General features: G+C 49.4%; 2 protein-coding genes across 2 annotated transcripts in view; one reads left to right on the forward strand and one right to left on the reverse strand.

Moving 5' to 3' along the window:
- The window catches only part of YWHAZ (tyrosine 3-monooxygenase/tryptophan 5-monooxygenase activation protein zeta), a 34,148-nt gene extending 17,305 nt beyond the window's left edge, over positions 1-16,843 (reverse strand). The window contains exon 1 of the mRNA XM_069731713.1: positions 16,604-16,843. The gene's annotated coding sequence lies outside the window, so the exon portion shown is untranslated. The remainder of the gene's footprint in view (positions 1-16,603) is intronic.
- LOC138643438 (basic salivary proline-rich protein 2-like) lies at positions 15,269-16,342 on the forward strand. The gene has a single exon (XM_069732350.1). The coding sequence runs from the start codon at positions 15,269-15,271 to the stop codon at positions 16,340-16,342; it is 1,074 nt and encodes a 357-aa protein (XP_069588451.1).
- Positions 16,844-17,796: the final 953 nt, after the last annotated feature.

The following is a 17,796-nucleotide window of genomic DNA, read 5'->3' on the forward strand; positions in this document are numbered from 1 at the left end:
CCTGCTTTGATGCAGGCTCTGGTGGTGAGTCCGCATCAAAGCCAGGACATGTCAGCTGTTTTGAACAGCTGACATGTGCCTGCAATAGCGACGGGTGAAATCGCAATTCACCCTCCGCTATTAACTAGTTAAATACCGCTGTCAAACGCTGACAGCGGCATTTAACCGGCGCTTCCGGCCACGCGGCTGGAAAATGAGCGCATCGCTGACCCCAGTCACATGATCGGGGGTCAGCGATGCATCAGAATGGTAACCATAGAGGTCCTTGAGACCTCTATGGTTACTGATCCTGGCTAGCTGTGAGCGCCACCCTGTGGTCGGCACTCACAGCAGGCCTGTTATTAAGCTACATAGCAGCGATCTATGCATCGCTCCTATGTAGCAGAGCCAATCGAGTTGTGTCAGCTTCTAGCCTCTAGAGGCTATTGAAGCATGGCAAAAGTAAAAAGTAAAGTGAAAAAAAAAAAAAAAAATATAAAAGTTTAGCATTTAGTGAACCTAGTAAAAAAGCCAAACAAAAAACAAGTGTGGGATTGCACTTTTTTTGCCTATTTCACCGCACTTGAAATGTGTTTCCCGTTTTCTATTACATGACGTCGTTCAAAAAGTACAGCTCGTTTCGCAAAAAAATAAGCCCTCACATGGCCATATTAACGGAAAAATAAAAAAAGTTATGGCTCTGGGAAGGAGGGGAGCGAAAAACGAACCTGGAAAACGGAAAATCCCAAGGTCATGAAGGGGTTAAAGGTTAAGAAGAGTTCATGACTCTGCAGCAGTCAGTAAAGCAGCAGGACCGCGTGCAGCCGGAGAGGAGGAAACTATATTTTAGGGTACGTGGCCACGATCAGGAATAGCAGCGGTGTGGACAGCTCATTACAAGCCCAGTGGATGGGATTTATAGAAATCTCATGGTCACTGTACAGATTTACCTGCGTGATTAGAACGCAACGAAAATATGCTGCGTCCAAAGCGCTGCAACTGCCTGATCGTGGGCACGTAGACTGAAAGTAAAACGTCGCCCTCAAAGACACAAGCATGAGGATTTTAACAGAACGACAAGTGCCCCAGCCATTAGCAGTGCAGCATGGGAGGTCTAGCAATGAGAACCACTTTACACTGCAGCAATCACACAGCGGTGAAATGCCATTACACACCTCATAACCATTATACAGCACCACTTCTCTATAACACGAGAAGAAAGTCAAAAGGACAAGTCCGTGTGCCATCCACAAGAAAACGCCATTACAAATCCCATTACCTATTTAAAGGGAAACATACACTTCATTCAAGCGGTCTGTCAAAACCACAAGCACCATGCATCAGTTATGCAGCTAGGGTTTTTTTTTTTTTTTTTTTTTAAATGATCCCCCCCCCCCACCCACACACTAGGTGCCCAACAGGTCCTTCTCCAAGTACACACATGGTGGGGGGGGGGGGGGGGGGGGGGGAGACCCACTGATTATCCACCGTTGAGAACACATGGCCAGGCAGCGTGGGAATAGTCTAGTCTCTGCCTATGGTTCCTGGCTGGATCTTTAAGTCATGGAAAACATAACCGGCTGCAATCCTGACGACAGGCTCCAATTCATGCTGCTTGTGGTTTGGATAGCATGAATTGAGTGACCGGTCTCCTCTATGTACTGCCAATTCTAGTAAAGATGCATCACTTTATGCAGCTTTTTTTTTGCAGTCAATTTGCAGATATGACTTGTGGCAGCACGTTGCCTTTTAGGCCTTGCCTGAATTGGACATTTAGATTCAGAGAGCCCAATAAACTAACATGGAAGAAGAACTCCTCGTTGCCCGCTGCAATCACTCCTATCAAATTCTGCAGAGACCACGACGGCCAGATCAACCACAGATCTACTGACTGAGCAGCCTTGTATATGGGGCTCTTTGTTTGGGTCAGGAGACCAGTCTTTGGTCTAGGCATTGCAGTCTAACTAGACAAATGTATGAATATAGATTTAAAGGGAAGCAGTCACTAGATTCATGCTGCCCAATCCAGAGCCCATGTCAGGTGCGTATATGGGGAAAGACCAGTTAGTCAACTGAGTGGCGCAAGGAGAAGTCAGCCAGGGACCACGACGGACTAGTCTGGTCTCGCTCTATAGCCCTCGGCTGGATTTACAAACGATATATTCTCTGAAACACGGCAACATTTAGAGTAAAACACACTTGGCTACAAATGCAAAGCCAAGCTCAGATTCATGCTGCCTGTAGAATGAATCTAGCGACGGGTTCTTATAAAAATGGAGAGCCGAGATAAGATCAAGACGAGTAGCGTCCACTACACAACCGTCTCCGATAGGTTTTGGAGCCATGTAGGATGCCATCCTCTGATACGAACTGAAGTTCATTAACAAAACCTCGATCTAGCGTTGGCAAGTACAATGTCCAGCCCTCACGTGTCCCCTAGGAATTGGACATTTAGTGGTATGTATTCAGAATAATAAAACAACAATTATCAATGTAAATCAAAATGAATGTCCCATGGAGGTCTGGATTTGGAATGATACTCAAAATTAAAGTGAAAAATCAAATTACAGGCTTATCCAACTTCAGTGGAAAAGCCTCATGACAAGTAAAAGATGCTCAGTAGTGTGTGTAGCCTCCACGTGCCTGTATGACCTCCCTACTGTACAACGCCTGGGCATGCTCCTGATGAGGCGGTGGATGGTCTCCTGAGGGATCTCCACCCAGACCTGGACTAAAGCATCCGCCAACTCCTAGACCGTCTGTGGTGCAACTTGACGTTGGTGGATGGAGCGAGACATGATGTCCCAGATGTGTTCAATCGGATTCAGGTCTGGGGAACGGGCGGGCCAGTCCATAGATACAATGCCTTCATCTTGCAGGAACTGCTGACACACTCCAGCCACATAAGGTCTGGCATTGTCCTGCATTAGGAGGAACCAAGGCCAACCGCACCAGAATATGAGCTCACAAGGGGTCTGAGGATCTCATCTTGGTACCTAATGGCAGTCAGGCTACCTCTGGTGAGCACATGGAAGGCTGTGCGGCCCTCCAAAGAAATGTCACCCCACACCATTACTGACCCACTGCCAAACCGGTCATGCTGAAGGATGTTGCAGGCAGCAGAACGCTCTCCATGACATCTCCAGACTCTGTCACGTATGTCACATGTGCTCAGTGTGAACCTGCTTTCATCTGTGAAGAGCACAGGGCGCCAGTGGCACATTTGCCAATCCTGGTGTTCTGTGGCAAATGCCAAGCGCCCTGCACGGGGGTTGTGCTCACAGCCCAACACCATCTGTGGACGTCGGGCCCTGTGACCATCCTCATGGGAGTCGGTTTCTAACCGTGTGTGTGCAGACACATGCACATTTGTGGCCTGCTGGAGGTCATTTTGCAGGGCTCTGGCAGTGCTCCTCCTTGCACAAAGGCTGAGGTAGCCATCCTGCTGTTGGGTTGTTGCCCTCCTACGGCCCCCTCCACGTCTCCTGGTGAACTGTCCTGTCTCCTGGTAGTGCCTCCAGCCTCTGGACACTACACTGACAGACACAGCAAACCTTCTTGCCACAGCTCACATTGATGTGCCATCCTGGATGAGCTGCACTACCTGAGCCACTTGTGTGGGTTGTAGAGTCCGTCTCATGCTACCACGAGTGTGAAAGCACAACCAGCATTCAAAAGTGACCAAAACATCAGCAAGAAAGCATTGGTACCAAGATGTGGTCTGAGGTCCCCACCTGCAGAACCACTCCTTTATTGAGGGGGTCTTGATAATTGCCAAAAATTTCCATTTGTTGTCTATTCCATTTGCACAACACCATGTGAAATTGATTGTCAATCAGTGTTTCTTCCTAAGTGGACAGTTTGATTTCACAGAAGTTTGATTTACTTGGAGTTATATTCTGTTTAAGTGTTCCCTTTATTTTTTTGAGCAGTGTAGTTGCTATACAGTACTCAGAAATTGAGAATTGGCAGCACAGCAGATTTTGGATGGGCCCCTAGCTGTCTGGAAGAATACAAGTATCAGGCAGATTGGGTGTCATCCTGCCCAATCACTGAGGCGCTTATACACAGCAGCTGCGGTATGTTTCCTAAATATGACTCGGGATGATTTCTTCCTGAAAGTCTCCACTTATCGGATACCACTGTGCAGCATGCATCACCCACAGACTATAATGGCATCCATTTCACATATGCGTCATGATGTACGCATTAAACTCCTATGTATATTAAATAAATATATGCTGTTTTTCACTGGATGCCTCCATATAGAAAGGTGTAAGATTCATATAACACATGCAAACTTACTGCTAACAGAGTGTGACAACACTTACTCCCTGGGGAGATAAGAGTTGTGAGGAGTCTACTCAAACATGCATGTTCGGCTCAAAGAGAAGCTGAACATTTACCAGGATAGAGATTATCTATACAGTACAGACCAAAAGTTTGGACACACCTTCTCATTTAAAGATTTTTCTGTATTTTCATTGCTATGAAAATTGTACATTCACACTGAAGGCATCAAAACTATGAACTAACACGTGGAATTACTGTATATATTCGAATATAAGCCAACCCGAGCATAAGCAGAGACCCCTAATTTTGCCACACACAAAAAAAAAAAAAAAAAAAAAAAAAAAGTGAAAACTTAATGACTCGAGTATAAGCTTAGGGTGGAAAATGCAGCAGCTACTTGTAAATTTCAAAAATAAAAATAGATACCAATAAAAGTAAAATTAATTGAGACCTCAGTAGTTTAAGTGTTTTTGAATATCAATATTGAATCAGGAGCCCCATATAATGCTCCATACAGTATATGATGGGCCCATAAGATGCTCCATATTAAAATATGCCCCATATAATGCTCATTGTGGCCCAATAAGATGCTCCATAGAGATATTTGCCCCTAAGGGTATGTGCACACATTGCAGTTTTTGCTGGGAACCGCAGCGGTTTTGACGCTGCGGATCAGCAGCAGTTTTCCATGTGGTTTACAGTACAATGTTAACCTATGGAAAACAAAAACCGCTGTGCACATGCTGTGGAAAAAAAACGCGCGGAAACGCTGTGGTTTATTTTCCGCAGCATGTCAATTCTTTGTGCGGAATCCGCAGCGGTTTGGCACCTGCTCCATATTAAAAATCCACAGGTGTCTAAAACCGCAGTGGAAACCGCACAAAAAAAAGCGATACATCTGCAGTACTTTTTGCACTGCGGATTTATTCAAATCCGCTGCGGAAAATTCCGCAACGGAATCCGTAGCGTGTGCACATGGCCTTATAATGCTGCACATGGCCCCATAAGATGCACCAGAGATATTTGCCCCATATAATGCTGTACATGGCCCCATAAGATGCTCCATACAGACATTTGCTGCGATTAAAATAATTAAAAAAAAACAAACACATACCCACCTTTGCTATATTCACTGGTCCGCGTTCCACCGATGGCCACCGCTGTGTCTTCCCTGTCCTCCGCACTGATGCTCAAGCAGAGGGCAGTGCGCACACTAGTCACGTCACCGCGCCCTCTGACCTGAGAGTCACTGCAGAGGACGGGGAATAGGTGAATATCGCCCACTGTGTTATACTCACCTGCTCATGGCGGGGTGCAGTCTGTTTCTCCAGCATTGGCAGCTTATTCCTGTAGTGAGCGGTCACATGGTACCGCTCATTTCAGTAATGAATAAGGACCCATGTGACCGCTCACTACAGGAAGAAGCTGCCAGCAACCGGAGAACCAGGGACGTGCAGGGACCGAGCCAGGAGCAGGTGAGTATTATTAAAAAGCTGCTGCTCCCCTTCCCCTGCGGACCCCTGGGTATGACTAGTATAAGCAGAGGGGCAATTTCAGCCTAAAAAAAAAAAATGGGCTGAAATTCTCAGCTTATACTCGAGTATATACTTAAAGTGTGAAACAACTGAAATTGGGTCTTATATTCTTTTCTAGGTTCTTCAACATAGCCACCTTTTGCTTTGATGACTGCTTTGCACACTCTTGGCATTCTCTTGATGAGCCACAAGAGGTAGTCACCGGGAATGGTTTTCACTTCACAGGTGTGCCGTCAGGTTTAATAAGTGGGATTTCTTGCATTATAAATGGGGTTGGGACCATCAGTTGTGTTGTGCAGAAGTCTGGTGGATACACAGCTGATAGTCCTACTGAATACACTGTTAGAATTTGTATTATGGCAAGAAAAAAGCAGCTAAGTAAAGAAAAACGAGTGGCCATCATTACTTCAAGAAATGAAGGTCAGTCAGTCCAAAAAAATTGGGAAAACTTTGAAAGTGTCCCCAAGTGCAGTGGCAAAAACCATCAAGAGCTACAAAGAAACTGGCTCACATGAGGACCGCCACAGGAAAGGAAGACCAAGAGTCACCTCTGCTTCTGAGGATAAGTTTATCCGAGTCACCAGCCTCAGAAATCGCAGGTTAACAGCAGCTCAGATTAGAGACCAGGTCAATGCCACACAGAGTTCTAGCAGCAGACATCTCTACAACAACTGTTAAGAGGAGACTTTGGGCAGCAGGCCTTCATGGTAAAATAGCTGCTAGGAAACCACTGCTAAGGACAGGCAACAAGCAGAAGAGACTTGTTTGGGCTAAAGAACACAAGGAATGGACATTAGACCAGTGGAAATCTGTGCTTTGGTCTGATGAGTCCAAATTTGAGATCTTTGGTTCCAACCACCGTGTCTTTGTGCGACGCAGAAAAGGTGAACGGATGGACTCTACATGCCTGGTTCCCACCATGAAGAATGGAGGAGGAGGTGGTGTGGTGGTGATGTGGGGGTGCTTTGCTGGTGACACTGTTGGGGATTTATTCAAAATTGAAGGCATACTGAACCAGCCTGTCTTCCACAGCATCTTGCAGCGGCATGCTATTCCATCCGGTTTGCATTTAGTTGGACCATCATTTATTTTTCAACAGGACAATGACCCTAAACACTCCTCCAGGCTGTGTAAGGGCTATATGACCAAGAAGGAGAGTGATGGGGTGCTACGCCAGATGACCTGGTCTCCACAGTCACCAGACCTGAACCCAATCGAGATGGTTTGGGGTGAGCTGGACCACAAAGTGAAGGCAAAAGGGCCAACAAGTGCTAAGCATCTCTGGGAACTCCTTCAAGATTGTTGGAAGACCATTACCGGTGACTACCTCTTGAAGCTCATCAAGAGAATGCCAAGACTGTGCAAAGCAGTCATCAAAGCAAAAGGTGGCTACTTTGAAGAACCTAGAATATAAGACATATTTTCCGTTTCACACGTTTTTGTTAAGTATATAATTCCACATGTTAATAGTTTTGATGCCTTCAGTGTGAATGTACAATTTTCATAGTCATGAAAATACAGAAAAATCTTTAAATGAGAAGGTGTGTCCAAACTTTTGGTCTGTACTGTACATACAATGCTCAAAAAAAATTAAATAAAAATACAGGGAACACTTAAACAGAACTCCAAGTAAATCAAACTTCTGTGAAATCTAAACGTCCACTTAGGAAGCAACACTGTTTCACAATCAAGTTCACATGTTGTTGTGCAAATGGAATAGACAACAGATGGAAATTATCAAGACACCCTCAATAAAGGAATGGTTCTGCAGGTGGAGACCACTAGTGATGAGTGAGTATACTCATTGTTCTGGTTTTCCCGAGCACGCTAGGGTGATCTCCGAGTATTTGTTAGTGTTCATCGCCACAGCTGAATGATTTACAGCTAATAGCCAGCTTGATTACCTGTGGGGATTCCTTAGCAATCAGGCAACCCCCACATGTACTCACAAAAAGCAATAGAAAAGACACGGCACTGCTCCCCTATGTAATTGTTAAACCACGCTGCTATGTGCCGCTGCCAAGTCAGGAATGTTGCACGGACACCGGGTGCACTGATATAGGAACAAACGAAATCCAGCAAAGAAAAGAAAAAAAATGACAATGCACTCACCGGTCCTTGAAAATCATGTGCCTTTTAATCAGAACATGTGCAGGAACTTACAGGAGAACGTGGAATAGCGGACGACGGCCGTTTCGTGCTCAAATGCATTCGGACCCGTAGAAGTGCAGCCGCACGAAACGGCCGCACTTCTACGGGTCCGAATGCATTTGAGCACGAAACGGCCGTCGTCCGCTATTCCACGTTCTCCTGTAAGTTCCTGCACATGTTCTGATTAAAAGGCACATGATTTTCAAGGACCGGCGAGTGCATTGTCATTTTTTTCTTTTCTTTCCCACATGTACTCAGCCTGGCTAATAGCTGTAAATCATTCAACTGCGGCGATGAAAACTTAATCTTTGAACACTAACAAATACTCGGAAAACCCGAGCAAGGAGTACACTCGCTCATCACTACAGACCACATCTCAGTACCAATGCTTTCTGGCTGATGTTTTGGTCACTTTTGAATGTTGGTTGTGCTTTTACACTCGTGGTAGCATGAGACGGACTCTACAACCCACACAAGTGGCTCAGGTAGTGAAGCTCATCCAGGATGGCACATCATTGTGAGCTGTGGCAAGAAGGTTTGCTGTGTGTCAGCGTAGTGTCCAGAGGCGCTACCAGGAGACAGGCCAGTACACCAGGAGACGTGGAGGGGGCCGTAGGAGGGCAACAACCCAGCAGCAGGACAGCTACTTCCACCTTTGTGCAAGGAGGAACACAGCCAGAGCCCTGCAAAATGACCTCCAGCAGGCCACAAATGTGCATGTGTCTGCACAAACTGTTAGAAACAGACTCCAGGAAGATGGTTTGAGTGTCCAATGTCCACAGATGGGGGTTGAGCTCACAGCCCAACACCATGCAGGACGCTTGGCATTTGCCACAGAACACCAGGATTGGCAAATTCACCACTGGTGCCCTATGCTGTTCATACTGAGCACATGTGAGAGTCTGGAGAAGCTGTGGAGAGCTATCTGCTGCCTGCAACATCCTTTAGCATGACCGGTTTGGCAGTGGGTCAGTAATGGTGTGGGGTGGCATTTCTTTGGAGGGCCACACAGCCCTCCATGTGCTTGCGAGAGGTAGCCTGACTGCCTTTAGGTACCGAGATAGATTGTCAGACCCTGTGAGGACATATGCTGGTGCTGTTAGCCCTGGGTTCCTCCTAATGCAGGACAATGCCAGACCTCATGTGGCTGAAGGGTGTCAGCAGTTCCTGCAAGATGAAGGCATTGAGGCTATGGACTGGCCCGCCCGTTCCCCAGACCTGAATAATAATAATAATAATAATAATTTTATTTATATAGCGCCAACATATTCCGCAGCGCTTTACAAATTATAGAGGGGACTTGTACAGACAATAAACATTACAGCATAACAGAAATACAGTTCAAAACAGATAACAGGAGGAGTGAGGGCCCTGCTCGCAAGCTTACAAACTATGGGGAAAAGGGGAGACACGAGAGGTGGATGGTAACAATTGCTTTAGTTATTCGGACCAGCTATAGTGTAAGGCTCAGGTGTTCATGTAAAGCTGCATGAACCAGTTACCTGCCTAAGTATGTAGCAGTACAGACACAGAGGGCTAATACTGCATAAAGTGTATGAGAACATGAACATGAATCCGTTTGAGCACATCTGGGACATCATGTCTCTCTCCATCCAGCGGATGCTTTAGTCCAGGTCTAGGAGGAGATCCCTCAGGAGACCATCTACCGCCTCATCAGGAGCATGCACAGGCATTGTACAGTAGGGGAGGTCATACAGGCACGTGGAGGCCACACAATCTTTTCCTTGTCATGAGGTATTTCCACTGAAGTTGGATAAGCCTGTAATTTGATTTTCCACTTTGATTTTGAGCATCAATCCAACTCCAGACCTCCATGGGATATTCATTTTGATTTACATTGATAATTGTTATGTTTTTTTTTTTGTTATGGACACATTGCACTTTGCAATGAATAAAAATTTGCAACTGGAATATTTCATTCAGAGATATCTAGGATGTGGTATTTTAGTGTTCCCTTTATTTTTTTGAGCAGTGTATATTTTTATGCACTTTAATTGCCAGCAGATCGATGGGAAGGGTTGGATCCGGAGGCCCACACCAATCCAAAGGAAGGCTGAAGTGTGCAAACTTGAGTGCGGATCCAATAGAGTGGCCATGTCTTTCATTCTGTACTCCACTGTGGGCTCCTGCCTCCCGAGCCCTTATTGGGAGTTTGGTGCGGGTCTCAGGACGCAGAACCCCATCAACCTGCAGGCAATTAAAGGGCCTTAAAAAAAATTAAAACCTGTTAAATGCTTACTCGCTAAAGAATTTGTGCCAAATTTGGAAGCTGAATGGAGTAAAGCTGGCGTATGCGCGCCTCTGCTGCCTTTCTTCACTGTAACTAGAGCAGAGCTGCACTTGCTCCACCTGCGGTCAGTGGGGTTTCCAGGTGTTGGACCACCAGTAATTAGTCAGGACAGATTTGGGATAATTTCCAAACTTGGCACAAACCCTTGAAGGCTCATTTACATGGACAGGTAACTGGCAAACCAGCCTGCAGAGGAACAGTCACTCTCGATAATCGGCCTGTGCAACCATGCCGGCGAATGAGCAAAACACTTGTTTGCTGGCTGGATCGTTCACGGAATAATCGCCATTGGCAGCGCGTCGCTCTGTGAAGCGGGCCGTGTGCTGCCAACAGCATGACAACCACCGTTCAGTCTGTGTGAACGAGCGCCAATCAACCTGTATATAGTCAGTGCTCGGTTGGAGAGAAGTCTGAGCATCTTTTTCACTCTCAAGGGTCTCTCCTGCAGAATAATAAGTGCGCCGGCACGGAAGGGAAACACAATGTTAAACAAGCAAGGCAAAAAGTCACCTAGTCAGATCCAGTGGTCACAGGGGCATCGCTGGAGTGGAGCAAGGGGGATAGTATGTAAAAGGTTGTCTACTGGAGAGCCCCAGCTTAATGACTTCAGGGCCACATTTACAATAAACAGTGGATTTTCACCTCCAACACCTGTGCCATGCTGGCGCCGCTTATTACCGGCGGGTCACGGGTTTGCTGCAGCCGTTACCATTTCCTCAGAGCAGATGACCGCTCTGACGGAAAACACATGAGCTACAGCTGAATGGCCGCCGCAAACCTGTAAATGCCCTGTAACGTGCCAGGAATAGCGGTGCAAACATCACTGGTACAAGTAGTGAATATCCCCCTTTTTTTTTTTTAAATGGCGACATGAAAGTCATTAAAGGGAACCTGTCACCCCGAAAATCACGGGTGAGGTAAGCCCACCGGCATCAGGGGCTTATCTACAGCATTCTGTAATGCTGTAGATAAGCCCCAGATGTTACCTGAAAAAGGAGAAAAAGACGTTATATTATACTTACCCAGGGGCGGTCCCGCTGCTGGTCAGGTCGGATGGGCGTCTCCGGTCCGCTGCGGCGCCTCCTATCTTCTTTCCATGACGTCCTCTTCTGATCTTCAGCCACGGCTCCGGTGCAGGCGTACTTTGCTCTGCCCTGTTGAGGGCAGAGGATAGTACTGCAGTGCGCAGGCTCCGGAAAGGTCAGAGGCCCGGCACCTGCGCACTGCAGTACTTTGTCTGCCCTCAACAGGGCAGAGCAAAGTACGCCTGCGCCGGAGCTGAAGATCAGAAGAGGACGTCATGGAAAGAAGATAGGAGGCGCCGAAGCGGACCGGAGACGCCCATCCGACCTGACCAGCAGCGGGACTGCCCCTGGGTGAGTATAATATAACGTCTTTTTCTCCTTTTTCAGGTAACATCGGGGGCTTATCTACAGCATTACAGAATGCTGTAGATAAGCCCCTGATGCCGGTGGGCTTACCTCACCCGCGATTTTCGGGGTGACAGGTTCCCTTTAAGCAAGAATTTTCATCATGCGCTAAAATGAGCGAAAAATTCCACCAGACCCTAGTACAGCGGCTACGTCAATATACCAGGTCCATGGCTGCCGTGCATGAGCCCTGCCCTGAAATCCCTGGCACCTACTGATAGGAGTGGAGCAACGTCATCGTAGCAGAACATGGTCTTGTGCTGGGTCTACTAAGCATTAGTAGTCTTTGGGGGCCTCCAGCAGGTATTAGGCAGCTCCCGGCCGGCAGCCATGGACTAACGACTTCACCACTGAACCAGGGTCCTGTGAATTCATTCACTCACCTCTAGTATTCTCTCCTGCTATGGCGCCATCCACACAGATTATTCTATGGGTGTATATTAAATCCAATATCTACCTGCCCCAACGAGAAGCATGGGGCAAGCACAACTATCTGTCCAGAAAATACCTAATAAGTAAATATCACTGAAGAATAGATTAAAGTCAGTATTCACCTATCTCCATCATATTGGGTAGCTGTACGATCGATGAGGGGGTAGATACCGACTGATCCCAAAAACCGTGCCCAAAGGCCTGCAGGAAAGGAGCAGTCGTACAGGAGAGACCACGGCTCCATTCACTTCTGTGAAACTGAACATAAAATATCCCGTCAGTCCCATGTAAGTCAAAGTGAGGATGAGCATGCGTCTACTGCTCCTCTCACAGGGGACTTTGGGACACCCATTCTATGGATCGGTGGTGGTCCTAGTGGCTGGACGCCAAGTCATCATGGTTCTTGCTTTTTATGTGGATACCTACATTTAACTGCAACCTTTCATAAATGGCATGACAGCCGATATAAGAAATGTGACTACTGACTTACATAAAGGGAAGGCATCACCTTTACTGTGCTCTAATGATTTACACCAGATACTGAAATATTATTAATGTATTTTAATTTTCTACCTAGATTTTTCTATTCAGTGTTGCGGGGGTGGCCCATGTTTCACCATATGAAACTATAGTCTGGAGATCTTCCCCGGCCTCGCTCAGAGTGTTGTGGGCATGCTCTGTGCAGAGGCCACTGCGCAGGGAGGAGGTGATCTGTGACCATCACCTGTCGTAAATGGTGGATTCAGGGGTCAAATATACATAGGCGTTACCAGGCAGTGTGATCCGGCCTGAAATGACTGCTGAGAAGGGATCTCTGCAGAACAGAAAGTGTCAGCCTATGATAAGGCTCAGTGGCAGAAGGAAAACTGCAAGGTTTCAGGATTTTATTATATAGCTATGGGAGGGGTGGGGGTAAACATCGCCATAAATTGCTGCAGGAAAAGCAATAAGCCATTTTCTGAAGACGCTCTTTAAGGGCAGGTTCACACGTTGCATAAAGTATATACAGCACAATCCCTGTGTGTTACATGTGGATTTTGTGCAGATTTCCACTGCACCAGGTGAACCGATATGCCCCGAAAGGTCAATTTCTACGCAGACGTTTTCCAGAAAAGTGGAAGCGAGGCTTGTTGGACCCTCTTTGCTGGTGCTATAATCTGCTATGGATTTTCTGCAGGCAAAACCATGTACAAAATATACACAATGTAGGAACCAAACCCAAAAAGGAAGAGTAATTAATTTCTCTTACAATTAACACATGAAGTACTGAGTGCTCAGATACATCATTGCTGGTTGTGTGACTCAAGAGCTTGCATCCAACATAGCCATGGGGGCAGGCAATGCCATACCCTCCATCATAGTTACTGGGGGGGAATACAACATTATCGTGCCTCAGTTTAACCCATTGCATGCCAAAGGGGAACAACAAAGCCATGCACGAAAGCCAACGATGCTCCAAAGCGCAGGAGTCCCTACAGGCAACGTAAGGGTTAAGGCCGAGCGTGGTTAGCGCTAGTCACACACCACAACCTACATGTCATTAGCACCCCTGCTGCACGTACATTTTCCCAGGCTGTGCCCACTCCTCCTTCCTACATGAATAATTGCATCGCTTGGAACAAATACATCCAGAACCCAAACCTCTGAAAAGGCTTCTCATACTGAAAAATAATCTGGGGTGGTGAATGATGGACGCCGAGCCCCTCATATCCCCCCTTCATCCATAATCCCGGGACCGGAGTACATAGAACATGTATGCCCTGCTGAGTGGGGGGCATAGGCTGGCCAATCCACTAAGGGGCCGACCCGTGCACATCTACCACCAGTGTGCAGGCGTCTTCCTACACGGCAGCCGCAAGGTGTTCTACAAGTACAAACAAGAACATAGGGAGGAAAGAATAAAAAAAAGAAAGCCACGCACCACACCCACCAGCAAGTCCTTAGTACGAGCATGCTGGAATTTCACTATAAGGATCCAAAGTCCTGGATCCCACGATATATGGGGGAGCGGGTCACTACTGGAGTCTGCGGTGACATAACCAAGAGGCAAGGTCTCTCCTGGGCACTACTGGAGTCTGTGGTGACATAACCAAGAGGCAAGGTCTCTCCTGGGCACTACTGGAGTCTGTGGTGACATAACCAAGAGGCAAGGTCTCTCCTGGGCACTACTGGAGTCTGTGGTGACATAACCAGGAGGCAAGGTCTCCCCCTGTCACTGTGCGGCCCAGCGGCGGGGGAAGGAGAAGAACCCTGGATCAGGAGGGCCCCACCCGGATCAGCCTGCGTTACCTGTCTGGCGACACATTAGTGAGCACAGGCCGCAGACAGCACCCCCAGTAATTGTAGATGCTAGACAGTCATCCGCAAGTGAAAATTACGCTCCACCCGACATTGCAGCATGGGGAATTCGGAGCGCCCCATGTGCTGCAAAGACCAAATGGGTAAGATACGGACAGAATGCACCAAGCAGGGCTGCAGCACGCGTCTGACCGAACCCCATTCCCCATCTGGAAATACTTAAAAAAAAACATTAACATCCTCTCAAAGGAAACTGAGCCACGCATGGCGGACCCCGTCTTCCGGGAAGCTAACCCACGCCGAATCAGCAGTCAAAATCCAGACCCCCTGTCCTTGTCCTGTATAGATATATAAAAAAAAACCTGCAAGGCATTACCCAGAAGAACACCTCCCATCCACCCCAAGGATCTGGAATGTGTGGGGGAGGTGCAATCTGGCTATGCACAGGTCTGGAAGAGCCTATCCTTCCACCCCGGCCACTGGTCATGGTCCACATTTAGCGAATTCCGACAATCAGATGCCACCGTCACTGAATAGCCCGGTGACGGCACATGCTGCCGGTATGAGACGCTGCACCAAATATAGGCCCCTATACATGTGCCCAGGAGGTCACCGTGACCTCAATCCCCGAAAAACATCGGGCCCAACGCGGGGGCTTTTTTTAAACGCAACATCCAAGAATACGGATGAGATGGACACAGCTGGGATCAGCGCTGGGATCGGCCCCGGGCTTCTCTGCCAGCACAGGATTCCTTTGTGAGATGGGGGAGGGGAGGCTCAGCCTTCCCCGGAATATGGCCACTGTCACCTTGTCTGTCCGCCACTGACCCGCAGAGAGGATGAGCGCACAGGAGACGCCTCCTCCCCGGGGGCACGGAGCCGAGGAGGAGGAGGAGGAGGAGGCCTCACCTGTGCTGCAACAAGGACTGCAACCACGGCGGAGACCCCCGGACACAGGGGACAGACCCCCGGACACAGGGGACAGACCCCCGGACACAGGGGACAGACCCCCGGACACAGGGGACAGACCCCCGGACACAGGGGACAGACCCCCGGACACAGGGGACAGACCCCCGGACACAGGGGACAGACCCCCGGACACAGGGGACAGACCCCCGGACACAGGGGACAGACCCCCGGACACAGGGGACAGACCCCCGGACACAGGGGACAGACCCCCGGACACAGGGGACAGACCCCCGGACACAGGGGACAGACCCCCGGACACAGGGGACAGACCCCCGGACACAGGGGACAGACCCCCGGACACAGGGGACAGACCCCCGGACACAGGGGACAGACCCCCGGACACAGGGGACAGACCCCCGGACACAGGGGACAGACCCCCGGACACAGGGGACAGACCCCCGGACACAGGGGACAGACCCCCGGACACAGGGGACAGACCCCCGGACACAGGGGACAGACCCCCGGACACAGGGGACAGACCCCCGGACACAGGGGACAGACCCCCGGACACAGGGGACAGACCCCCGGACACAGGGGACAGACCCCCGGACACAGGGGACAGACCCCCGGACACAGGGGACAGACCCCCGGACACAGGGGACAGACCCCCGGACACAGGGGACAGACCCCCGGACACAGGGGACAGACCCCCGGACACAGGGGACAGACCCCCGGACACAGGGGACAGACCCCCGGACACAGGGGACAGACCCCCGGACACAGGGGACAGACCCCCGGACACAGGGGCAGACCCCGGGGGGAATGAATGGAGATGGAGCCCCAGCACTGAGAACCCCCCACCCTGCGGTGCCGCACTGGGTCTATTCACACATTACAGGCACATGCGTTTATTACTGCAGAGATCAATATCCCGGGTGTTGGGGTCAATAGTAACGATCCGGGTCTATGGCCGGGGAGGGGAGATCAGCCGAGTCTCCATATAAGGGGGTGATGGGGGAAGGAGGGGATGGAGAGGAGAGGGAGGGTCCTGTGCTAGACAGGAGAGGAAAAAAACCCGGGGACAATGCTTCTGGGGGACTACAAGTCCCAGCACAACCTGGGTGCAGAGCACGCAGCGCCTCCGTAGGAATAAAGCCGCCGCACAATGGTGGAGGAGAAGCCCGGGCGGCCCCCTCCCTGCGCTCCGAACAATGCTTCCTCTCCGCCATTACCAGGGCCGCCTCAGCCCCGCCGCTGCCCGTTACCTGTGTCGGAGAGCAGCTGCAGCGGGCGGTCGTCGGGTCCCCGGGCTGGGTGAATGCGCGTCTCTCAGGCTACTGCCGCTGGGAGAGTCCGGTCTCTTCCGAGCGCTCAAAGCTCTAACCGATCCACGGGGTTTCCTCCAATCGCTGAGCAGGGGCCGGGGAGTGACGTCAAGCGCTGCTATGGTAACCGCTGACTGGGTGGCATAATCACCGCCTGCTCCCTCCTTCCCTTTAGGCCTCGGGGGCGCGCAGCGGCGGAGGGTGGGGTGCTCGTCCCCGCCGGCCTGGCTGCATAGTCACTGGGTCATCCCGGCGGCGGGGAAACTGGTGGCCATTGTGTCTTCTTAAGGCCGCTTTCACACTAGCGTCTTTCTTTTTCTGTCACAATCCGTCGTTTTGTGAAAAAAAAACTGATTCAGCAAATGGTGCTGCTGGATCCGTTTTTCTCTCATAGACTTGTATAAGGCTACTTTCACACTAGCGTTGGCGACGGCCCTCGCAGTGCGTCGGGCCGACGTACCGACACATCCTGTGACAACGCAGCACAACGGGGGCAGCGGATGCATTATTACAACGCATCCGCTGCCCCATTGTGAGGTGCGGGGAGGAGGGGGCGGAGTTCCGGCCGCTCATGCGCGGTCGTAAATGGCGGACATGACGCACAAAAAAAAAATATGTTGCAACCAACGTTTTTTTGTTCCGACGGTCCGCCACAACACGACGCAACCGTCGCACGACAGTTGCTACGTGTGGCAATGCGTCGCTAATGTTAGTCTATGGGGAAAAAAAGCATTCTGCAGACAACTTTGCAGATGCGTTTTTTCCCTAAAACGACGCATCATACGACGCTAGTGTGAAAGTAGCCTTAGCGACAGATTGTGACGGATGGTCGTCCATTTCATCCGTCGTGCGCTGGATCCGTCCTTAAATTGTCCGTTGGGCGGAGACAATGCTCATAGAAACGTTTTTTCTGTACGTCGGAAAATCGCTCAGTCTGTCGCTGGCTATAATGGAAGCCTATGGACGTAGCATCCGTCGCTGACTGTGAAAAGCAGGAATCCAGCGACGGATGTCGTCTTTTGAAACAGCACGCGCGGAAGAATTTCCCATCAGGGAAATTCTCGCTCTCTCTCTTTTTACTATTGATGCCTCCTGTGTAGCATCAATAGTGAAAAGATATAATAATAAAAAAA

The sequence above is a fragment of the Ranitomeya imitator genome, chromosome 6 (assembly GCF_032444005.1).
Source record: "Ranitomeya imitator isolate aRanImi1 chromosome 6, aRanImi1.pri, whole genome shotgun sequence".
Classification (NCBI taxonomy): domain Eukaryota; kingdom Metazoa; phylum Chordata; class Amphibia; order Anura; family Dendrobatidae; genus Ranitomeya; species Ranitomeya imitator.